This window comes from Numenius arquata, chromosome Z (assembly GCF_964106895.1).
Source record: "Numenius arquata chromosome Z, bNumArq3.hap1.1, whole genome shotgun sequence".
In the NCBI taxonomy this organism is placed as follows: Eukaryota; Metazoa; Chordata; class Aves; order Charadriiformes; family Scolopacidae; genus Numenius; species Numenius arquata.
In genome coordinates, this window is record NC_133616.1 from 84,472,553 (window position 1) to 84,497,546 (window position 24,994).

A 24,994-nucleotide genomic window follows, 5' to 3' on the forward strand; every position below is an offset into this window, starting at 1 on the left:
CAACTTTTTACGTCAGGGAATGCTTTATACCTGAACCACTCTGCCAGTAACCATAACTGTAACTCAGCAATTAAAGCACTCCTGTTGAGGTCTGGATTATAAATGGATTTTATCACTATCACTCTAGACTTAATATTCTTACCACCACATATAAGCAAATGCAAAAGGGAAGGGGAAGAAAGGTTTTCCTGTGGGCAACTAACATGAACGGTCACTGAAGCTAAATCTGAAAATCAATCTCAAATTATTAATCTCAGCTAATAACGTACTCCACACTCTGCATTACTATACAGCAGCAGGGGTACGAGAACAGCAAACAAAATGTGCAAAACATATTACCTTCCAAGTAAAAAAATAATTACCTTGCAATGTTTTAAGGCTTCCTTATATTCTTTATTTCGTATTGCTTCTCTAGCACTCTTTAAAGCTGCTTTCACCTCCTTATTTGACATCGTGGCTACTAAGTAAAAAGGACAGATAACCAGTTCTTATGAAAAGACAAGCTGAACTCAAAAGATTGTTTATATCATATTGTAATTCCACAGAGAGCATTTTAAACACAGAAATACAGTGCAATATGCCAAAATGCACACAGCACTAAAAACTGCTGAAACATATAATATGGTTAAAATAAGTTAATTACACTTAGCTCCAAGCAGGATTAAGTAACTATTCCAAACAGTTAAACGATACAAAGTAGCTATCCCAAAATGAATTTTGTTACATTTAAGACAAATTTAAAGAGGAGGAGAGGTGTTACATGACAAGTCACCATAGCTAAGACTCCTAGAAAGACATCCTGCATACAGTTTCTTTTACAAGAGGAATCAATACACAATGAACTGGGCTTAAGAGGCATATTGCACTGGACATCTGCTCAAGGTGTTATCAAAGCACACCCTTGAAATGTTATTAGTAACTAGTGTTGAAAGTGATAAAACATGTGCATTCTGGTGAACAATCAGGATTCTATCCTTAAATGTATCAAGCATGAGCTACTGAAAATAAATCCTAATCAAGGGAGGCCAGTCTTGCATCATTCTCGAGGAGGCACATGGAGCACAAGGGCCTTGAGGATGGTGCTGATCTATGAGAAGTTTGGCCCACTTGGCAGGAAAGTGAAAATTCTTAGTGCCCTGAGCTGAACTACCTTCATTATAATACCAAAATTCACACCCATTGGTCGAGACCCTTGCCCAGGTGAAGACTTTCCCTTGAGCACGCATGGGAGCTATAACTTTATGGTGGAACTGTATGTAAATTACTAACTAATCAAACATAGCTAGGAGGTACTAATATTATATTGATGCTGTAAAACGTGTATAAAAATCACGTGGAGAGTTCTGATGGGTGTGCACGATGGGAGGAGAAATCCCCCAGGCACCTGGCGCTGTAAATAAATTAATGTTGGCTCTTGAAACTACAAACCCTGTTTGGAGAGTGATAGGTTTGTTATGGATTTTGGTAACAAAGGGGTTCCTAAGGGTCAAAGTTGATCTTGCGTGCTGCCTACAGCAGTACCACGGCCAGCCTGACACCAGAAACTTCTTTCCGGTGAGGGTGCCAGAGCCCTGGAACAGGCTGCCCAGGGAGGTCATGGAGCCCCCTTCTCTGGAGATTTTCAAGCCCCGCCTGGATGCAGTCCTGAGTGATGTGCTCTGGGCAACCCTGCTTTAGCAGGGGAGTTGGACTGGGTGATCTCTAGAGGTCCCTTCCAACTCTGACAATTCTGTGATTCCACGTTCAGGCTTCTCCACGATGCTCCGCGCCCTTCACACACACTTACAGCAGACTCTGCTTCTGCCTACAGCTGTACAGCAAAAAGGAAGAAGTACTTAAGGACACAGAATCACAGAATCCCAGGCTGGCAGGGGTTGGAAGGGACCTCTGGAAACCATCCAGTCCAACCCCCTGCCAGAGCAGGGTCACCTCTGGGTCCCACAGGAACGTGTCCAGGAGGGTTTGGATGTCTCCAGAGAAGGAGACTCCAGCACCTCTCTGGGCAGCCTCTTCCAGGGCTCTGACACCCTCACAGGAAAGAAGTTCCTCCTCATGTTTAGATGGAATTTCCCATGTTCCAGTTTGTGCCCATTGTCCCTTGTCCTGTCACTGGGCACCACTGAGAAGAGTCTGGCCCCATCCTCTTGCCACCTGCCCTTTAGATATTGCTCAGCATCGATGAGATTCCCTCTCAGTCTGCTCTTCTCCAGCTGAACAGCCCCAGGTCCCTCAGCCTTTCCTCAGCAGAGGGGCATTCACACTTGTGAAATCTGACATAGTTATACACGCAGGTGGTAAATGTTTTCCTGCAAATGAACTTTAGAAACACCACTGTCTAAACCGCCTCAACGGGAGGAGGCTGAGACACACCACTGCTGGTGCCGGCACTGAAAGAGACTGAGAAAGTGACAAGCTGCACAATAGAAAAAAAAACAAAACTTTTGGGAGATGAAGAGCAAAAGATAAAAGACTGGATGAAGGGCCTAGAGATAAATTAATGATGAAAGGACAAGAGGGTGGATTTCAAAGATTTCCTCAGAGCCTAAAAAAATATAAAGAAACCTGTCAAACTTACATTGCTCAACAGCTCCCGCAGACAAAATTGCTTCCGAGGAGGACACAGGCTCCTCGATCACCACAAACACCGCCTCTGGCTGACATTACCAAGCCTGAGCTCCATTTTCACCTACAGAGAAAAACAGACACGACGTCAGCGCCAAACCGCTGCCACCTCGGAGGAACCCGGCTCCGCGGCCCTGCTAGGGAGCCAGGGGCACCCGGGCCGCGCCACGGCCTGGTAACCGTGGGCCGCCTGGAGAAGCGGCTCCGCACCGGTAGACCCTCCCGACCGGGCCGCCAGCCCTCACGGCGAGGGAAGACGCGACGGACCGGGCCGGGCCGGGCCGCCACGGCCCTTCATAGCCCCGCGCCGCCTCAGCCTCACCCTCACCTCTCGCCGCCGCCGCCCGCGCGCATGCGTATGGCGTCATCCCGGCGACGCTGCCCAGCCGGCCGCCATTTTGCGGGGGTCCTCTGGGAGATGTAGTTCCCGCCTCGAGCCGCCTTAAGGCACGCCGGGACCTGCGGGGCTGAGGGCAGCGGCCGGCTCTAGCTACCAGAGTCGCCGCTCCACTCTCCCCGGGAGAGGAGTTTGACGGCGGCGGGGCGATGCAGGTCGTTGGCGGGCCGATGGAGCTGGCTGGGCTGGCGCTACTCCTCATGGCCTTCGCGGCTTGGGCGGGGGAGAGGCCGCGGCCAGTCGCCCCCGGGGGCCAGCCCAGGCCCAGCGTGGTGCTGATAGCCTGCGACTCCTTGGTGAGTGTCCGAGCGAGGGAGGGCGGGAGAGCGGCAGGGGCTGCCTCGGCGGGGGTGTGTCGCCGGTCCTGGCCTCACTGGGACCTCCGAGGATGTGGCAGCGTGGGCTTTCTGTGGGGCTATAACGACAGGCTCGCTAAAACAGGGCTGGTTTTTATTCCTTGTCACCTCTACGGCGTGCAGGGCTTTCTTGGGACCTTGAGGGGAGGCCTTCACTAGGTAACCCTTGTTATCTGAACCAAACTCCTCACTCTTCCCAGGAGTGTGCTCCATGTTTTCATCAGGTGCATGACAGGAGTCAGAAACTTGTGCATAGGTGGTCATCCTCCCTCTCTGTTCTCCCTTGGGGAGGCCCCATCTGGAGCATTGGGTCCAGTTCTGGGCTCCCCAGATCAAGAAGGACAGGGAACTGCTGGAGAGGGTACAGCAAAGGGCTACAAAGATGATGAGAGGCCTGGAACATCTCTCCTACAAAGGAAGGCTGAGGGACTTGGGTCTTTTTAGTCTGTAGAAGAGCAGAGTGAGGGGGGATCTGTTCAACGCCGATAAATACTTAAAGGGTGGGTGTCAGGAGGATGGGGTCAGTCTTTTTTCAGTGGTGCCCAGTGACAGGACAAGAGGAAATGGGCACCAACTTGAATATAAGAAGTTCCTTCTAAACATGAGGAGAAACTTCTTCACTTTGAGGGTGGCAGAGCCCTGGAAGAGGCTGCCCAGAGAGGTGGTGGAGTCTCCTTCTCTGGAGACATTCATGCAACCTGTTCTGGGTGACCCTGCTTTGGCAGGGGGTTGGACTAAATGATCTCCAGAGGTCCTTTCCAACCCCATAGCATTCTGTGATTCCTGCTGTCAGTTGTGGTACCTACAGTTTGTCACTGCAACTGAAGGCAGGAGGGGATGGGTCAGCTGGGTGGTGGGGCAAGGCAGCAATCCACAGAGCAGACCTGGTGTGCAAAATCAGTGATTTTCTGTTGGCTTGACAAGCAAAAAAGGGAAGGAAGGTCACTGTTATTCTTGCCGTTGTAAATCCTAAGAACGTTAGGTCTCCACAGCAGCTGAAATGGAGAATTTCTGTCATAATAGATGGAATGACTGAGTTAAGCTGTTGGGCATCATATATTGACTTACTGAGACTTTTATTAGGTATAACAAATACTACAATAAACTTACCAAGTGAACATCTACAGCTAAAAGGAATCAATAGGTATGTTTTTATAAATTTCTAGTGGCTTTATTACAGTGATTTATTGATACATTTGTTTTAATTCCTTGCTTGGACCTAAAGAAAGCACATTTTTTCACCCTTTTCTCACCACGCTTCTGTGTACTCACCCAGCATTCTGGAAATGCTTTTGTCAAGGTTTTACTTTGAGGAAAGGGAAAGCCTTGGTTTCTCTGCCTCATCTGAGCTCTCCTTCCTGTTAAATCAGGCATAAGCTCCATGGTTTTACTTCCAAGGACTTTCACATCTCATCACTTCTCATTCACTGTTGAGAAATCAACACTTGGCTCTGACGGCACAGGTAATAGCACTTGACTTCTTGCCTGCTGCCCGTCATTCTTGGGATAAATTCCTCCTAAGTATTTGGTAAACATGTATTATCCTTCTTCAGAATCCTTCTTAAAACACGTGTTTGCTATGATTTAAAAGATAAAGCAACAGCTCCTTATTTACTTTCCTTCTTCTGTCTGTATTCTTTGTTTATTGTATTTTTAAGAGAATCATCTCTTAACATTCCAAAGTAATGTGTGGCTTTGTAAATGAGAATTCTCTGAGTTCTCAGCTTTTACTAAAACTATTATTTAATGATATAATGCCAAATTTATAACAGTTTAGGTTCCGGGAGTTCGTCAATGGCCAGTTTGTTTCCAGATGCTAGCAGAAGCTGCAGACAGATCTTAGGAAGGTTTTTGTATGTTGTCCTGCAAACAGGAAGATTCTCCTGACTCTCTTCTGGTGATTAGTGGAGTAACCCTTACAAAAATGAAAGGCAGAACCCCAGATGTTTGTGATGTTCTTTAAAAAAACAATTAAGCACGAGGTGCCATTTCTGAAAAGTATTGTATTTGGTAGTGCATACGAAGGAGAATATGTTAAAGGAATCGTTGTGTTGCGTAAGTTTTTTATGAGATGGATTAGAAGGCAGAAATGGATGAACCATTGTAATTAATTTGCTAGTAGAGAACAGGATGAGTTGGGTACTGTTGAAACTTAGAGTTTTTCTGGAAAATAAAGCTTAAGTCCTGAAGGCTGTCACAAGGTTATGGGCTTTCACTTGGAAGTGTGCCTGCCTTTGTTGCAGGTGATGAAGGACTTCAAAACCCACAAGTCCTACCTAGTTCTTGGGGAGTGGATTTCCAGAAATAGCTGTAGAGCTTTCACCATCTCAACCTGTTGAAAAAGCTTACTTTTTTTCACTGAATGGACTTGTCCAGCATCGAAAGAATGAACTCTTGTTTCCAGCTGTTCAAACAAACAATATCTTTGTTGGAGAAACTTGTGAATATGTTGTTGACAGGATGACAAATCAGTTGTGTACTTTCTAAAAAAAAAAAAGTTGTCTATTTTCGCCCGAAGTTCCTTTCAAGTTCATATTGCAGATTACAGCTTTATTTCCAGTTTCTGCTACTGAATGCTTGTTCTAGTTGCCATTTGTAGTAGTGTACAAAATCAGGTGATCAGTTTTTTTATCGTATTCTGATCTCCAGTGGCCCGATTCACTGCATAGTCGCCCACTGCAGTGTGGTGCTGGGATGCCACAGTTGACTCTCCTGGTGCCAAATGAAGCAATTTTCCCCACAACACCGTGTTATCCAATGGCATTTTCTGCCAGAAAACAAATGGGGGGAATTTTTTTCTTCTGCATGCAATCCCTGGGTTGAAATCTAAAGAGTCAAGAAAATAATGTTAGCCTCTGACTATGGACTTAGTATATGAGCAGTGGCTGGGTGCCTAGGGAGGTGATGAAGTGCATGTGATGTAAAGTTAAAATATTTTAAACAATGTCAGAATAATTCTAATCTTAAAATATTTCTGTACGTTTCCTACTGTGTAGCAGAACTATGCTGTGCTTAACTCTGCTTTCTGGCTTCTTTCTGAAATATTGCAAACTCTTGATTATTTGCAGTATTCTTTCTGAATTTTCCCTTGGATAATGAGTGCCTACCATATGAGTGGTGGAAGCAGTAGTAACACAGACTGTAAATTCTTCAAGTTTGCTTTCACTTGTCTTTGGTTTTGTGGGGTGGTTTGTTTTTTTTGTTCTCTCACAAATTACTCCAGAAAATTAAACTAGCAAAACTAAAGTGAAAATTCGGATGCAGAAACAATATAGTATGAAATTAATAGGCAGTCTTACATTTTCTGATATGTATTCTTAAATGCTGAAGACAGAAATAAACTATTGTTCTCTCCATGTAAGCTTGCCTGTTGTCTCATATAGGAGAATATTATGTTAAATACAATGTTTGCTTCAAACTATTGTTTAAAAATAAATAGTCTTTCAAAAGCAAAATGCATTTTCTTAATTAAAAACTGTAGAGGCTAGCAATTCTCAGAACCCATGCATCTAAGCATTCTCTGTTATCCTGTGGAGTTTTCACTGTGACTCAAATGCCTGAGATGTTTGTACCTGTTTCAAATGTACCATTATTTAAAGGTGAAATTTCACAGAAGGTAAAGCCTTGGTCCTGCATCTCTTGAGACTGTTTACATTCTTTACATCTTAAAGTAGATGATCAAAGGTCTTTATCTGAAGCAGTCATGAAATTTTTATTGTACCTATTCAGTATTTAAGAGAAAGCAGCTCCCGTGATTCACTCTTCGTCATATCTGCTCGTTTTTGGTTGTGAGTCAGCAGGAGCAAAGTGGTCATTGAATATTTTCTGTTGAAGAGGTGATATCTCACTAAATAATTGTTTTCAAGATTTCTCACCGAGCAAAAACATTACAGTAAAAGGCACAGTGCAATTTTGTACTTAATGTCATGTAATGATGACTCTTAGCTTCAACAGACACCAAGAACTATTGTGCCAAATAGTTCTGCTCGATGTATGGCCTGGATATAGCATTTTTTGTAGGCTGATGATGCTGGTAGGCTACGTGGGGATACAAAGAAGTTACTGCAGAGTTACAAGCAATCCCGTAGCAGCTGTTTTGCTGTGTTTTCTCTATAAGATCTGCTCTCACTTTAAAATAATTTAAAGTAACCTGGTAGGATGGTCCACTGCCTGTGTGTGGTAAGATATTAGAGTAAGAATTTGCATGCTGGCATTTATTATGCAGGGGCTGATGTGGTAATCTGTACATTGTCTTTGGAACAAATGAGCCAGTACCTGGTGAATTTGTAGCTGGAGAAACCTGGTTCCATGTCACCATAGTTACGTACAGTAAAAGTACCAATTCATAATTTTGGGTCTTTTAAAAGGTACTGATTAAAAACTCCGGCTAAAGAAATAGGTAAAATAAAACATCAGTAAAGTATCAAAAGGGAACCCTTGCAGACAGTATTTCAGTGGGAGAATAGGCTTCCTTCAGTGTGCTGATCACTTTTCCAGCCCATAGTTTTAAGTTCACAGAGAGGTGGTGTGGATAACCTTTTAAAAAGAGGAAAAGGATGAGTTCTGAGAAATATGTACCAGTGCACACATCTGCGTCAGGATCCAGACTGACTGTTTCATCTTTCACCATATCTGTCCATGTTGAATGTGTTGTGCAAGACTTCTCTTGCAAGAATTGGAGCTCTACAGCAATAGAAAGGAAGTAATTTTACTATTAAAAAGTCCAGTTATCTTTTACATTAGACTTTTTCATAAGTAAACCATTTTATATTGATGTAATTAAAGTTTCTCAACACTTTATTTTCCATATCTGAGTAGAATTGGCAACATTTGAGTAATACGCGTTCAAGGTATTAAATTTATGAATTAATGAAGCGATTAGTTTGAGATAATGCTGTTTACAGTTTTTCCTCTGTTTGATTACAGGATGGGCGCTTGACATTTTATCCAGGAAATCAGACTGTGGATTTGCCTTTCATAAATTTTATGAAAAGATATGGCACTGTCTTTCTCAATGCCTATACCAATTCTCCAATTTGTTGTCCTTCCCGTGCAGGTAGGACCAAGCAAAACATCAGATAAATACTTGCACGTGGCAATTTAGTTGTGTGGTAATGATAGGAAATTTCAAAGGATTGAATTTTGGGGAACTTGTTTTGTTTTTCAGTAAGACCCATTTTTTTTTTTTTAGTTTATGTCTGAATGTATATAGTATTCTCATGTTTGATCTCTTTCTCTTTTCTGTTTCTCATGCTTCTTCCTTTTTTTTTCTTTGTTTTATTCTGTTTTTTTTCCAGATACATGTGAGCTCCCAAATCTTTGCAAGCTTCACTGGAGCTTCAGGATTTTTAAAAAGTCTTCTGGATTTGTAGAGAAATTATCAGTTTGTCTGCCGCAGTGCTGAAGCTTCATTCAGAACTACTCTCCCTTCCCAGTCCAAAGTTAATAAATCTCTTTTCTGTTCTCAGGAAGAAGTATTAAATAATAACAATGGAATAAATAGGTGTCTGTTAGCACTGCCTTCTGATGATATTTATTCCAAACATTCTGAAAAATACATAGTTTATCCTTCAGTAGCATTAATTGAATACTTCAGTATTTTTCTATAGTTGCTGCAATCATTGTCCTGTGTTCCATTTCACACTTGCAAAATTTGCTGGGAAGTTAGAAGGAAGCTATGTTTTTGAATCAAAGATTATGTCTTAAAACATTTCTAGCCCTTTCAGTTGTTGCAAAGATGCTCCAGAGGTGATGTAAATTAAGGGGGGGATCCCCTTTTCTCTCGAGCATCCGTTGGAAGAAGTGACCTGTCCCAGCAGGCATGGGCTGTCAAATTCAGTGTTAGTGTTCCTTATTCCATGTACTGATAACCTAGTCCCCTTTTCTGCTTCTCAAGGTCACATTTTAAGTGAGTAAGATTACATGGACATGCTGTCAGTCTTGTTTTCTTTTTGTTGGTTTTTGAGTCTTTCGGACAGTCTTTGTTGTTGAGAACAATGACCTTCTGTTAAGTTATTTAATTTTAAGAAGTTCTGTGAAAATAGCAGCTAGTGCTCCCATGGAAGAGGCTACATGATGGGGTGGGGTTGACACTGTTCTTACAGGATATTTCCATTGCTTATAGAATACCTTAGCTTTGTTTTAGAATGCCCTTTGACTCTAAATTAGCATTGGAAAGAGTGAACAGTTCTCCATAAGCTGCAAAGAAACACTGAAATTCACTAATAGAAACTTTTCTTATAGTTCCTTTGCAACTCTTCCTTTGGTTTCATTTCTACTTGGCCTCTTCTCTAATAATTTAGCTTTGTTTCTACAGCTGGTAGAAAAAAAAGATTAAACTGAGGGCATATAGTATTTATGAAAATAATATCCTCTAATTCCCTCCACAAACATATTAACTTTAAATTCACATTAGAACCTAACCGAAGTAGGAGAATATAATGCTCTGCAACACATGTAAATAGGGACATGACTGTTTCATCAGGATCTGTACTACCATGGCATTTTCTTTGTGCCATCAGGAAGAAAATTTCCTGATCTAGAGAAAACCTTGATTTAATGATTGCATAGCGCCTGGAAAGATGGCACCTTCTGCGATTCTGGGGGTTATTTTAGTAAATGTTGTTATTCGTATTGATGATGAAAATAAGATTTGTATTCCCTGCTCTATTGGATCACAATGTGGACATTTTACCCCTAAAATAATGAAAGGATTGATCCCTTCTCAAGTATATTGAACTTAGATTTAGACGGGAAGTACCACTTTCTCATGAAAAAACTTCTTTTTTTCTTTTTTTTTTTTTTCCCCCCAGCTATGTGGAGTGGTCTTTTCACTCATGTAACAGAATCTTGGAATAACTTCAAAGGTCTAGATCCAGATCATGTAACGTGGATGGATCTCATGGAGAGGCATGGCTACCGCACACAGAAGTTTGGGAAATTGGACTATACTTCTGGACATCATTCAGTAAGGTAACCAGATAGGTGGTTCTGCTGTGAAATGAACAGGAGTGAATAAATCATTTAATGGTCTGGCAAGTGGTTTCTCTCTCCGATTAAAATGGTAGTAGCTTTAATTGAAAAGAAATTGTGTTAGGAACCTATCAGGGGTTTGTCCTGGAACTTTATGCAGAAGCAAGCGTGTCCTATGCAGATGCGCTTTGGCTTTTGCCTGTAGCTGGGAGGTGAATATCAAGACTGAGGTTTTGCCCAACATGGATGAAGGTTATTCTTTATCATTGGTAATGGCTCCCTCAGTGAAATTTGTAAACTGTTCTCGCCTTGAGACTTTCTGGCTTTATTATACTAGCAGTGTAGGAAAAGCAGAACAAAGAAACATATTTGATAATACTTGAACATTAGATATAGCATCACGAAACACAAGGTGGTCTTTTCTGCCTTTTTGAAGGCCATATGTTTTCACCGACTTGTGCTGTACTTCCTATGCTGTAAAGCTTTCTTTTTAAAAATATTACTAGAATTAACAGCAACTTATGAAAAATACTTTAAGACTTTGAGACTGACTACATAATGTTCAAAAAACAATAAGCATAATGTGTCTGGACAGTTGGAGTAAAATATGGTGTCTTCCTTCTGTGTAGTTTTTATGAAGATGCACCATCTCCCTGATAAATAATGATGTACAGTGTTGAAATAATAATGAAGAGTAGCATTTTCTTTGATATTAAACAGGTCAGAGTGACTTAAAATTTCCTCACTTCTGTCAGTAAAATGAGCAGTCAGAAGTTGAAAGGTCACATTAGTAGTTAATAGTACGTTACATGTACACAATCCTTTTTATGTACAAAATAATTTATAGAGTACCCACTTAAGAACCTGGCCACAGTAATAATTTACTCTCCAGTTTAAGACTGTCAAAAGAGAAAAAAAGGCTTATTTCCATATACCAGTTCTACATTGGAAGTAAAAGATTATTCAAATACAGACTTACAGCAAAACCTTAATGTTCACTTACTTTACCAGACAGTGTACATATTTGTGTGCTACTGATGCTTCTCTCTTGTCTCTGTCTGCGGTGTCTAACTATGAACAGATGGGTTTTCAACCTCTGGTCTTTTGCTTTGAATTTTTTCTTCTAAATTCTGCATTATTCTTAAAACATTTTTGTTTTGGTTTGTTTTTTTTTTCCAGTAATAAACAATTACTTGTAAAAGATACTAAAAAGCCATCTGCTGTAGTGTTATTATGATTTTTTTTTGCTTGCTTATATGAATGTTGGGAAAATTTCCTCTCTTGACAAGAAACAACTGAACATTAAGAGGAATGCTTACAGATGTTTGTGTTACCGTAGTGTGGAGATGGTTAGTTGTGACTGCCTCAGGCATTCGTGCTTTCCAGAAGAGCTTAGTCTTAACAGCATACTGTAGAGTGCCAGTAACAGACCATTCTTTGAGAAAGAAAGGGTCAGATTTTCTTCTATGTGATGAAGCAAGAGAGAAACGATTTTGTGGGTGCATCATTCTTAAGCATTTCAGGAATAGATTTTCAGTAAATTAAAATTACTCTGCAAAATGAAAATTTTCTGCAGTATTATACAGTCTCTCTTATACTTTTCTTATTAATCACTTTTGTGCAGAGAAAAATTGTGTTCTCTGAATAATATATAGTGTGCACCCACCCTGCCCTTCACTGAGATAGTAGAAATGTTTTATAACATTGAAATTTGTTTAATCTGTAGTCACTCCAGGTTTAAAGAAGAACAGCTCTAAGTAATTCCAGAAGTTCCTGGCTGTTCATATGCTAACTGGAACACAAAGGTGGCACTCAAAAAAAAAAAAATGTTGGTTGTATATAAGTGTCTGGATTCCAGAAGCCTTGCTGTCATTTGCCTGAGCTGCAGACCATAGGTGAATTCTGGTGTCAGTACAAAGGCTGTCATGCGGGGAGTGCCAAGCTGAGCAGCAGATAGTCCTTAGTTCTCAAGTGCTGAAGTTTGTGTTTACATAGTCTGAGCAGGATTGCTGGCAGGGGATGCTGTCTGATGAGGTCTTTCCTATTTTCCTGTGGATTGACAATGATGAAATGGCATTTTGCATAACTATTTTACACTCTTTAGGAGTGAAGAGTTGCTATGGTGTGATACTTTGCCTTGAAATCTTGCTTACTGCAGTCTTCAGGAACATCAGGCAAATAGCCCTTTTGTTTCCTTACTGTGACTATCTTACTGTATTCTGTTTTTCTGTTGGAATAACAGAAGAGGAATAGTGTACACAGAGCACGATGACCTGGTTCCCATCCTGCTCTTGGGTTGCTGCTGGCAAGTCATCTCTACGGTTATCTTAATAGTGATTGTCCCTTCTTCAGAAGTGACCTGTTTTGCTGATCTCATTCATGACATTGGCTATCGATGCACACCATTGCTTTAACCTTGCTCCTCTTGTACTTGTTTTGTCTAGTACTCTCACATTTGAATGGTTTGGTCGATACCATTCTGTGTATTTTTGTTCCAAGTTTCTATAGGTGTGAAATAAATTAAGATAATTCAGGGTTTTGCAAAACTGTAGCAGCACCAGTATCAGTGGAGTTACAATCATGTACTCTGATTTTTCTCATTCTGCCATGAATAGGTTTGTCTACTTCAGTGACAGGGCTCGAGTCTCACAAACAGAAATTATGAGGTAATCATATAATCACATCATGTTTGCATAACTCTTGGTCCCATGAGGTTGAATTCTTAGGCATTTCAAAGATAACAGAAAAATACTGAAGTCTATGGTGTTGCAGTTTTTAATTATTTTTTGTCCTAGATCTTTATCTTGTGTTTTAGCCAGGTGCAAATTTTTGATACTTTTTTTTCTAGTTTTCACTTCAGTGAGAGTTTGAGATCTGTACTTAATAGGATCAAACCCTTATTGTTATTTGAGTAAGTGTGGGTGGAGGTTGAGAATAAAAGAAAACAAACACATGGTTAGCCAGCCTTTCTGTGCCTACACAAGAGGAATTTGAAAATGGCAGTTTACAGTTTTCAATTCAATAAATGAAAACTGCAAATACAGTTCCTCAGTCAGAGAAAAATGTGCATCTTGTTCCTTGCATGGCATCTGTGCAGACATTTAAAAACCCTAAGTAGCCAATTAATTAATCTATAAATAGTGTAGAAGAGTTATAACAAAGCTTCATGTACATTGTGGAGATAATTAAAATGCCCTGCTGATTAATTTCTTGTTAAAAGGGAGAGTAGTGAAGGGATGCAGAACAGTTCAGCTAGTGCAATGTGAGTAGGAGATTCAGTGGAGATCAGCTTGTTCCAAAGAAACTGATTTGACAGGACACAGTGAGCAGTAATATTCTTTAGAACCTTTTCTTAAGGACATACGTTGTTTCTTTAAACAATAAAAACCACCACTGCTCCCTGATTCTGTATTTACCTAACAAAAAAAGACTTGTTAACTCTTCTGCTGCAACATTTCAGTTGTGTGACATAAATTGATTTTTCTTTGTCCCAACCTGTTGCAAATAGTGCACTGCTAACACAAATCATCTCTGATTTACATATCTTAAAAATATAAACACAGAGTGTAATATACTAAGTCATTTGAATGTGACTCATAAGATAATTATTCATAGTTGTGGATTAATGATATTTGAGGAAAATAGCTTCTAGGAAGTGCATACAAAGAAATATATACTAAGAGAGAGAAAGAGATGGATCTTTATCCTGCAGACTGTTGGAAATGTGAAGCCTCTGCTCCCTGTCAAAAAGGCTCTAGATGTCCTTTGAATGCTGGTGGCTGTTCTCCACTTAACATTTAAAACAGATGTGGTTACTGACTGTCATGTAATTACTTTCACTTAGGTTAGTAATGATGGTAATTCATTAAGCTTTATCTTCAAAGTTACGTTGTTGTATTCCCATCCTTTATTTATGGGCTTTTATTTTCCTTTGCGTGTTTGTTACAATGCTAGCAAATTCCCATTTAAAGTGTTGAAAATTGGAATTAATTTCTGAGCCTTTTGAATAATTATCAGTCTAGTACTTGCTCTTTCCTTTTAAATTCAAGGATTGAATTTAGTATTGCCCCCTTTTTCACCTCTCCACCTGGCCTTTTTGAAGATTCTTATTTTGGCATATCTTTTTCTCCTCTTCCGCCTGAGGATTAGTTTTCCTCTTGGACGTGTCAAAACATCTCCTGTGTTCTGGAGGTGGAAAGGGTGGAAAAGGTGTCTGAAGTGGAGTTTTTGGGGGAGGTCTTTTGAGTTTTGGGGGTTTTGGCTTTTAACTTGATTCTAACCTCAGTCTGATTGGATAGTTAGAGTGGCCTATGGCCTACGTAATTTTTTCTGTATAAGTGAGTATTACGACATTAGATGCAATCTGACTCACCCACTCACCTTTTACCATTGTTTCATTTTAATGTTTATGAAATGTGATTTCTCCATAGGCCATACCTTAATTTGTTCTGAGTAATTTCTTTAAGCCTGCTTACCTTGAAAGCATGAGCTTTAAACAATGAGTTAAAACAATAAAATAAAGTGTTGTAACAGAGAATTCCACATAGTTTTTCTGGAGGCTGAAAGTGTGCTGGTAAAATACCTGTTGGGGACAAAACTGGTTAGATGCTCTTTAAACAACAATAATGCTGTGTTTTGATAAAAGGATGTGATCAAACCTTGAACAGTTTCATCTTTTCTTTTATCATTTCTTTGGTTATATTGAAATTTGTGAACAATCAAGGTCTTAAATGGGCTGTTTCCTCCCAGCCCCTGTTTGTGGCAGTTGTGGGGTCGTTCACCTCGGCGAAGAAACAAGGACATCTGCAGCTCAGGCTTCTCAGGGTTTTAGAGAGGCAAGAATTGCCATGATATTAGAAAATCTGTTAAAAAAATATTTTATCATTGAAGTCTTGTCTTTTCTTTTTTTCCCCCTTCTTGCTTTCTCCCTATACCTTTCTCCTCTGTTACTCTCTTTTCTTGATAGGATTTATCAACTATATCAAAAGTGATTGTACAAGATAAATCACTTTTACGGATTTTTGTTATAACTGATAGTGTTTAAAAATGTTCTAATAGTCCACTCCAAAACCATAACTTTAGTTCTAAAGGCAGCCTCTCCAGGAAAGTTATTTCCCACAGGACTTTTTCAAATAACAAAAATCTAAGGCCGCCTTTACCAGATAAATAGCATGTGAATCCGTGCCAGAATGGAGAGCAGGGTCAACAAGATGGAGATGCTATTTCTAAGTGCTGTTTTGTACATGTGAGAAGAACCATTCTGACATGAAGTTATAATAAATAAGAAAAAAGATTCAGAAGCAGAAAAAAATGGCTAAAGCTTTGAATATAAAATAGATGCACAATAGCTATTGATCAATTGAATAGCGATCCTCCTTTATGTAGAAATTACAAATAGGTTGCAGCTACAAATATAGGGGAAGTTTTTCAAGAATTCTTCACTTTTTACTTGGAGGAAAAGTGAAGAAAACGTTTCCGAATGAGTATGTATCATGTGTGCATATTTTTAGTAACCGTGTAGAAGCCTGGACAAGAGATGTTGAGTTCCTGCTCCGGCAAGAAGGGAGACCCATGGTGAATCTTACTGGTGATAAGACACATGTGAGAGTGATGGAAGCGGATTGGCAGAATACTGATAAAGCAGTAAATTGGATAAAGGAAGAAGCCGTTAACCTTACTCAACCATTTGTCCTTTACTTGGGACTAAATTTACCACACCCATATCCGTCACCTTATGCAGGCGAAAATTTTGGATCCTCTACATTTTTAACATCTCCCTATTGGCTTGAAAAGGTATGTGAAGGTGAAATTTAAATATAAATTTATTTATAACTGTATTTATTATGAACAGTATTTTATTCCTCGTGATTTTTCAATTCAGACCCAGTTTTAATGTTTCATTACACAGTACTAGGATGAGATGTTAGATTTCAGATTTAAGGCTAAGCAAATGGAAATGAAGAATTTTTCTGTATTGTAGGAAAGGGTTTTTTTAGCAGTAGTCACTGAATCAGTGAAGAAATTTGGGGTTCAATGGCTAGAAGCTTATTAAACAGAGAATGAAATCATTGCTATACGTAGTTGTAGTTGTTTTTACAGTAATGGTCTTGAAGTTAATTGTTTATGACATTCTGTATTGTGCTTGTTATAAATGATGCTATAGTAATCATTCTCTCTGAGATTTAGAGTGAGAGATTGACTTTTCCTACAATACGAACCTGAAGCAGTGAGACACAGCAGAAGTCTCTCTTTTCTGTTAGCTTTCCATGCTACAGTAGCTTTTTTATGTTTTTAGAGTGCAGAAAAGTCCCATTCTGTCCGTATGTGGAAAGCTGGCAGATAGCACTCTGTCCCAAAGAAATAGTGAAAATGTTTGCTCTCTCTTGTGTGTTCTCTGGGTACCATTATCTGTCATAAAAATATAAATGAGTTACAACAGCATAAAGACATTAAGATTTTCTGCAGCTGAAAAACTGAGAAATAAATTTGAAAAGACATTGTGCTTACTTCAAAATAAACTAAACACAATTTATATAACTCATTTGGCCTTTTCTTCTGGGGAACAGCAAAATCTGTTTATTTAGGTGGAACAGAAACACAAGGACTTAGAAAAAAGGATACACAAATAAATGTTGAAAGATGTGAATTTCTGTGTAAGATTGAGGGTTGTGGGTTCTTCTAGGAATGGTGAGAAGTTTGTGGGGAGAGGGAGAGCGTGGGGGAAAAACCTTCATTTGCAAAGAGCAAGATCTAGTTTGGATAGTAAGGAGTATTTCCTAGGTGCTAATTGCTAGGTTAGACATATTGTGGGGAATGAGGGTACCTTTTTTTCAAGACACAGACAGAATTACATCTCTGACAAATTTTTGTCATCCTTAATCCAGTTAGAGTACTTAAACTCTGTAGTTTGCCGAGGTCCTTTCCACCACTACACGCCCATACTCAGTTATGTGAACCACGTATTACCATTTATTGACCATTGGCTGATGCTTCTGGAATGTATCTGTGCTTTGGCCGTGGAAGAAGTTGTCTCTGAAAACGACAGAGACCAATCTCATGAAGAAGTGTGAGTGCATAGGTGAAGAACTTGAATTAAATTGTGCGTTTAGTGGGGAGCTGGTGCAGAACAGTATGTTTATGAAACCCAGTGTTGCTAAGCAGATGGTCCCCTGCGTTTTGCACAAGCTGGCACTTTTTCAGGGTATGTAGCTTCTTTCCTGGCTATGAATTACAATAGACAGACAAAGGGATTATGACTTTGTGAATCCTTCAAACTAGGCTGTAGTTCTGTAGGAAAGGGTTCCGTCTTCTGACCAATCGTGCATGGAGAGGGACACTTTTTGCTCCCATTATGTCTTAAGCAACCAACAACCATTTGAGGAGTCTAAAATGTGACTTCTTCTAGCCAAGGAACTTCAGCAATAAGAAGGTGCCTGAAGTGGTCCATGATTTCTTCTTGTAGACTATTTTCTACAGGGCCTAAGGAAACTTAGGTTTTGGTATGTCAGTTCGACTATCACAAAGCCGGATTTTATCCCTGTGTTATGGGCACTTTAACTCTTGCTGTCTTGCCAACTGTTTAGATGACTTAACACATCTGCTAGATTTTATTTAATATTTTAAGTTTTCTGTACTAAGATTACATCTTCTCTACTTTGTGGTAATTTGTGCTTTAAATCTGCAATATAGAAGTAGTTAACTCTCTTAAATGCAGCACCTAAGGGGAATGCTTACCGGTGTGGCTGCCTAGGCTAAATGTATGTCAACCTTTGAGGCTCTAAAGCTGGTGCTGCAGCACACAATATCTGTGAGCATGCCAGTTAGAATATGCAAATCCAGCATTATTTGTAATTGATTGGCTCCTACCTTTTAGTTTCAAACTGATCTTACACTTCTTTCACTGAATTTCACTGAATTTTTTAGAGTTGGAAGGGACCATAGAGATCACCTAGTCCAACTCCCCTGCCAAAGCAGGATTGCCCAGAGCATGTCAGAGCATGTTACTCAGGACCACATCCAGACGGGGCTTGAAGATCTCCAGAGAAGGGGACTCCACACCCTCCCTGGGCAGCCTGTTCCAGGGCTCTGGCACCCTCACCGGAAAGAAGTTTTTTCTCATATTTGAGTGGAACCTCCTATGTTCCAACTTGTGCCCGTTGCCCCTCGTCCTCTCACTGGCAACCACTGAAAAGAGTCTGGCTCCTTCCTCCTTCAACCCACCCTTTAGATACTTATAAGCATTGATAAGGTCTCTCCTCAGCCTTCTCTTCTCCAGGCTAGAGTCCCAGCTCTCTCAGCCTTTCTTCATAAGGGAGATGCTCCAATCCTTGAATCATCCTCGTTGCCCTTCGCTGGACTCTCTCCAGTAGTTCCCTGTCTCTCTTGAACTGGGGAGCCCAGAACTGGATGCAGTATTCCAGTTGTGGCCTCACCAGTGCAGATGACTTCCCTCGACCTACTGGCCACACTCTTCCCTATGCAGCCCAGGATTTCATTGGCCTTCCTGGCCACAAGAGCACATTGCTTGCTCATTGTCATTTTGCTGTCTACCAGGACCCCCAGATCTTTCTCTTCAGAACTTGACTCCAGCAGGTCCACACCTAACCTGTATTGGTGCCTGACATTCTTCTTCCCCAGGTGCAGGATCCTACACTTTTCCCTGTTGAACCTCATGAGGTTCTTCCTTGCCCGGGTCTCGCTGGATGGCAGCACGGCCCTCCGGGGTGTCAGCCACCCCTCCCAGTTTGGTATCATCAGCAAACTTGCTGAGGATACACTCTGTCCCCTCGTCCAGGTCGCTGATGGATATGTTGAACAGGACTGGACCAAGTATTGACCCCTGGGGGACACCACTGGTTACAGGCCTCCAGCTTGAACCTGCTCCATTAATCATTACCCTTTGGGTCCTGTCACACAGCCAGTTCACAATCCACCTCACTGTCCCCTCATCCAGCCCACACTTCCTTAGTTTCCCAATGAGGGTGTTATGGGAGACAGTGTCAAAAGCCTTGCTGAAGTCAAGGTAGATGACATCTGCTGCCCTCCCCTCATCCAACCAACCAGTTATAGCATCGTAGAAAGCTATCAGATTGGTCAAGCATGATTTACCCTCAGTAAACCCATGTTGCCCACTTCCAATAACGCCCTGCTCTTCAACTTGTTTGGAGATGACATCTAGAATGAGTCTCTCCATTACCTTCCCAGGGATGGAGGTGAGACTAACTGGTCTGTAGTTCCCAGGGTCCTCCTTCTTGCCCTTTTTGAAGACTGGAGTGATGTTCACCTTCCTCCAGTCTTCAGGCACCTCTCCTGTTCTCCATGACCTTTCAAAGATGATAGAGAGTGGCCCAGTGATAACATCTGCTAGCTCTCTCAGCACTCGCGGGTGCATCCCTTTGTAACTAAAAGGGATAGACATCTGTGGAAACAAATAGAAAAGTATTAGAAAACTGGACTTTTTCTTATCAAGATGTCGAGACTTGTCATCCACTGTCCTGGAGCCCTTCCCAGACTAAGTAAGTTTCCATGTTGTTCTGTAGCCTCACATAACACCCTATTTATTTATTTTTTTTTTATACATAGTGTTTATAGTTATCCTATAGTTAATGAGACACTATGCCAATACTGTGCTTACTCTAGAGTACAGTTTTAGAATACTGTTCCGTGGTATCTCTCTTTACAAAAAAATATATATATCAGCTGGTAGAGCACATATTTCTGGCTCCTAGCCTTAGTTTCTAGCTGATTTTTATAGCTGTCTGTCAAAATGACTCGATACCTGTGGAAGCAGAGGGGAAGTATGGAGGAGGTAGCAGCACCATGTAACAGATAAGCAGCTGGTGTTCCCTGGATGACAAATTGAGAACTGTGAATTTATGCTTAAGAGTTTTAAATTAAATGAGTTTTTTTAAGAAAATAATTTAATTCTGTTGCTAAAGTAATGTTAATTTCCTCTTATTTTTAGGTAACTTATGAAGCTATTAAAATACCCAAGTGGTCTTCTCTTTCAGAGATGCATCCAGTAGACTATTACTCATCTTACACCAAGAATTGCACTGGAGAGTTTACAAAGAAAGAAGTGAGAAATATTAGAGCGTTTTATTACGCGATGTGTGCGGAGACAGATGCCATGCTGGGTAGGTAATGTTTCATTACACAATGGGTTCTCTTGTTCTGTCTTTTTTAAGAAAATGCTGATAGGGCTGGTCTTCTGGAAAAAAAACCCAAGCCCAACACAATTCAGATTTGGGAGTAAAGCACATGGATGTTGCATAATCGGTCTATATGATAAATAACCGGATATCTTTTAAGGCTATTGCAAGGGGAATTCAGAGCATTCTGAAAAATAATTACAACCACCAGTCAGAGACCCTGTAAAAGCCAAGTAACTGCAGCAAAATGTTGCTTGACCCATGTACAAGAGGAACTAAAAACTCTTTGATTAAGTGCTAACTGAAATAATGGAAACAATCATGAAGGGGACAGACCAGCAAAGCAAAGCTGGAAGGAAGGATAAATTTTAGGGCATAAGCAATTTCCTTGGAGATTGATTTCAAATGCATAGACTGGATGACAGCTATTACACCTAGACTAAACAGTGAGGTTACCTTTGAAGTCTTCCTTAGCCGCATAGTACTGAATGTTAAGAAGAATTAAAAAACCCAAACTAATTTGACATTCAGAATCCTTTCTAGTTCTCTAGTTCTAGTAAGGTCTACATACGTAAGAATTATAATGCTAATTGGTCTTCATTTATGGTATTTTATTTCTTAATTTGAGAAGTGACCAGAAAGAACAAGAATTTCCTTGCCTTCTAATATGAAATTAGTGAAAAAATAAGCTGGTCTTTTTAGCAATGTTAGAATGATAAAGTAATTTAAAAGACACAGAATTAACTCTTGCACATTTTATGAAAGAAAAGAGATCAATGGGAGTCTAACAGTTGTAGGGAGTGAGGGCACTGCAAAGTATCTGTGCTGGGATTTAATTTGGTAATGTATTTTAAGTTTTTAACTAGCCTGCTTAACAAAGAATCATCTTAGTGTTTTAATGTTACACATGTGCAAGTGCTTTGCTTCATTTCGGACTTCATTGATCTTGGCGCTGTCTCTGTTGCACAGATGTGTGTGCAAGGGCTTCCTGTGGGGATACTGCAAGGAGAGACTTGCACTAATTACGTGTAAGGTGGGTGCTATCAAGAGTCCTTCACCCTAAACGTAGTCTCAGGGCTTCTGCTGCCCTATTTTACTGCTGTTTAAATAACTATTATTAGTTATGAAATTAAACAAAAGTGACGATAGCCTTCCGTGTCCGAGAGAGGAGTTTCCAACCCTCTGCCTGATACTCCTCGGGGTTTGCGTGCTGCTTTGCAGGTGCAGAAGTCGGAAGGAATATTTTGCAGGTATCCTTTACAGTATCTCTTTCTTGTTGCAGGTGAGGTGATTTCAGCTCTGGAGGATACTGGGCTTCTTAAAAAAACAATCGTTATATTCACTGCAGATCATGGAGAACTTGCTATGGAGCACCGGCAATTCTATAAAATGAGCATGTATGAAGGAAGTTCCCATGTTCCTCTTTTAGTTATGGGGCCAGGCATAAAAGAGCGGCAGCAAGTACCACATGTGGTATCTCTCGTGGATATATATCCTACTATGCTTGGTGCGTTAAGTCATTTCAAATGAATTTTTTTTCCCTGTTTACTATTATTAGTAGTATGCATTTGTATTATAGTCAGAATTACGTCTCCACTTTGTGAGGCAATGTAGTAACACAACAGGAGATAGCGATTTAGCTGTGGAATGTACATACAGACTTACTACAAAATGCAAAAAATGGATGTAAAAATTATGTAAAGAAGCTGATGATGTTCCTTATCCCTGTTAACTGTCATCAACACAATTACAATGAATTATTATATACAGGATTATTTGGTTTTTATGACCTTTTAATTTTTTTATAACAATTGGATGCATATTAGATACGGCTTAGATGCAGTTACTGCAGTTAATACCATTACTGGTTTAGGATGACAGAAGAGGAAGGCTTATATCCCTTTTTCATTTGCTCAAACATAGTATGTATTTTTTCAAGTTTTTAGCCTGCACACTGGAATCTACTGGGTTTAAATGTTACTGGTCTTCCTAGTGCTTAGTCAAGTGCTGGCCTTTTTATTTAATCAAGGAAGAACTACAGATTAATGGCAGGTATATATGCTGTAGAAACAGAGGAGAAAAAGGAAGGTATGGGCTGTTGAAGGAAAAAGCCACCTGTGAGCAATCTGCATGCACAGGAGTTTATTCAAGTTACAGCATCTTCCAGGGGCCATCAAGTAGAGTCACCCAGTGTTTTCCACACATGCACTGTATTGATACCACCTCCAATACCATCTTTATCTCCAGAGATACTCTGTTCCTCAGTTTCCCCACCAGTTATAGGTGGTAACCGTAATGACCACCTTTTGTAAAGTGTTTGTAATTCCCTGATGAAGAATGCTAGAGAGGAGCTTAGCACCGTTGCTATCAAAGACATGAATGATTAGGGCCGTGTTGGATATGGAGCTTTCAGACTCCTTTCATGCTATGACAGTCTCTTTCTCCTGCCTGCTGTGGTCGGAGCAGAAGGGAAGGGTACAAAACCATGATTAAAAAAAAAAAATAAAAAAGCACGATTGTTTTTAGCAAATACCTGTTAAAGACTGACTTAGACATAGCTGATGCTGCTTTTGATCAAGATTGCGGGGCAGCTGAACTTGGAAAATTCCTTAAGGTTTTTTTTTAATTATTTGTGTATTTTGGATTTCCTGTGTTCTACAAGGAAAATATATAGGAATATATGTTTTATTATTGTAACAAAATTTACTTGCAGACACCTGTACCATGACGTTAGTCTTTTTTAATCACAGTAACTGCAGTAGCATTTTGACTTTTTGTATCTTTGCTTAGATATAGCGAGGATTCCTGCCGTGCGGAACCTTAGTGGATATTCTCTGATGCCGCTGCTGCGGGGAAAGGCTGAAGATGAAGCCTCACCTGGGGGGTCTCGGCCCTCGTGGGTGCTGAGCGAGTTCCACGGATGCAACGTGAATGCTTCCACGTACATGCTGCGACATGGCAAATGGAAATACATCGCGTACTCGGACGGCCGTTCAGTGCTTCCACAACTCTTTGGTATGTTACAACTGTTAACTCCTAACTGACTGAATAATTTACTTAAATACAAATTGGCTCCTAACTGACTTTTTGTTTGTTACAGACCTTTCTGAGGATCCAGATGAGCTAACAAACGTTGCCATGAAATTCCCAGTAATTGTGCATTTCCTGGACAAAATACTCCGCTCTATCGTAAATTACCCAAAGGTCTCTTCTTCTGTTCAGGAGTATAACAAAAGACAGTTTATGAGTTGGAAACAAAGTTTGGGTCAGAATTACTCAAATGTTATTGCCAACCTTAGGTGGCATCAGGACTGGTTAAAGGAACCAAAAAAATACGAGCATGCAATTGACAAGTGGCTTGGTCAAAGTAAGTGAACAGAAACAACCTGGATTTCATATGACTGGGGATATGATAACATTCTGCATTCGTAATATTATGCTGTATTTTAAGTGTTAGAATTACTGCCTTATATAAGCTATTGAAAGCCAAGATGCCCGAACAATTACCACTCTGTGTTAGAGAGGAAAAAGCATTTTATATAACAAGCCAGCACAAGAAATCTAGATTTTTACATTATAATTCTGTAACACTTAAGTATTGATAGGAAGGATAGCACAGAAGTACTAATGGCATGTATGGAATATTTAGCTGGTTGCAAAAATGATGAGTATGAAGCATTAGAACTCAACAGGAATTTCCATTTCTAAGGACAGACTAAAGCAAGTCTAAAACAAGGGTTATAGAATTTAGTGTAGTGAAATGTGCTGGAGCCCACTTTCCATCAAGAAGGATTTTAAGTCCACAATGAATTCGTATTCATGCACCTTAGAGAATCTATACCGGTTAAAATATAATCAAAAAGTTAACAGCCAGTATTGGTCTGAACTTAGTTGTAACTTATTCAAGTACTTATTAGGTCAGCATTCCCTTTTTATACATGATTGACTCTACATCTTTTCAAGATCTGCCTTCTAGTTTCTTGCTTTTGGATCTGGTACTTATCACTTATTGCTGTTTATAATTTCATAATATGCACAGGCTAGTAATTGAGCCTGTGTGCAAGGGAAGAGGAATCTGGTCTCTGGTCACTCTTGGAAATTAAAAAAAAACCAAACAAAAACGAAACCCCTCCAACCAAACCTGTGAGTAGAGCAGTTCTCTGAAAAGTGGTGGTGTGATTTGTGTTGCGTAAGATGAAAACTGCTTGAACAGATCTCATTGTGCAGTTAGATTATGCAGGTAAATGTTTTAATGTGCGTCAATGAGTGAAGAACAGGAACCGGCAGTGTACACAGAGGAGATGCAACTGAGGCTTGCAGAAAAAGGTCACATAAAAATACTATTTTACGTTTCTTCCAAGGGCTGTAATAAGAAAACAAAAGAGTTCTGGAAGAAGGTAAGATTTAGCTAGTAACTCTTCAACGTAATTGTAGCAGCACTTAATGTTTGCTTATTCTCGGTCACAGTTGTTGCTGCTATAGTTACAGTTCAGGAT

The 24,994-nt window shown here is 40.2% G+C and overlaps 2 protein-coding genes across 2 annotated transcripts in view; one reads left to right on the forward strand and one right to left on the reverse strand.

The window, feature by feature from the left end:
• The window catches only part of SKIC3 (SKI3 subunit of superkiller complex), a 57,416-nt gene extending 54,728 nt beyond the window's left edge, over nucleotides 1-2,688 (reverse strand). Inside the window, exons 1-2 of the mRNA XM_074165961.1 lie at nucleotides 2,576-2,688; nucleotides 363-460 (exon numbers count right to left, since the gene is read on the reverse strand). Of these exons, the coding sequence (XP_074022062.1) occupies nucleotides 363-452 (90 nt within the window). The 5' untranslated portion in view covers nucleotides 453-460; nucleotides 2,576-2,688. The remainder of the gene's footprint in view (nucleotides 1-362; nucleotides 461-2,575) is intronic.
• A 480-nt stretch (nucleotides 2,689-3,168) lies between these two features.
• Nucleotides 3,169-23,873, forward strand: ARSK (arylsulfatase family member K). The gene is made up of 8 exons (XM_074166894.1): nucleotides 3,169-3,315; nucleotides 8,302-8,431; nucleotides 10,188-10,347; nucleotides 15,858-16,140; nucleotides 20,312-20,483; nucleotides 21,781-22,005; nucleotides 23,289-23,513; nucleotides 23,599-23,873. The coding sequence occupies exons 1-8, from the start codon at nucleotides 3,169-3,171 to the stop codon at nucleotides 23,871-23,873; spliced, it is 1,617 nt and encodes a 538-aa protein (XP_074022995.1).
• The last annotated feature ends 1,121 nt before the right edge of the window (nucleotides 23,874-24,994 follow it).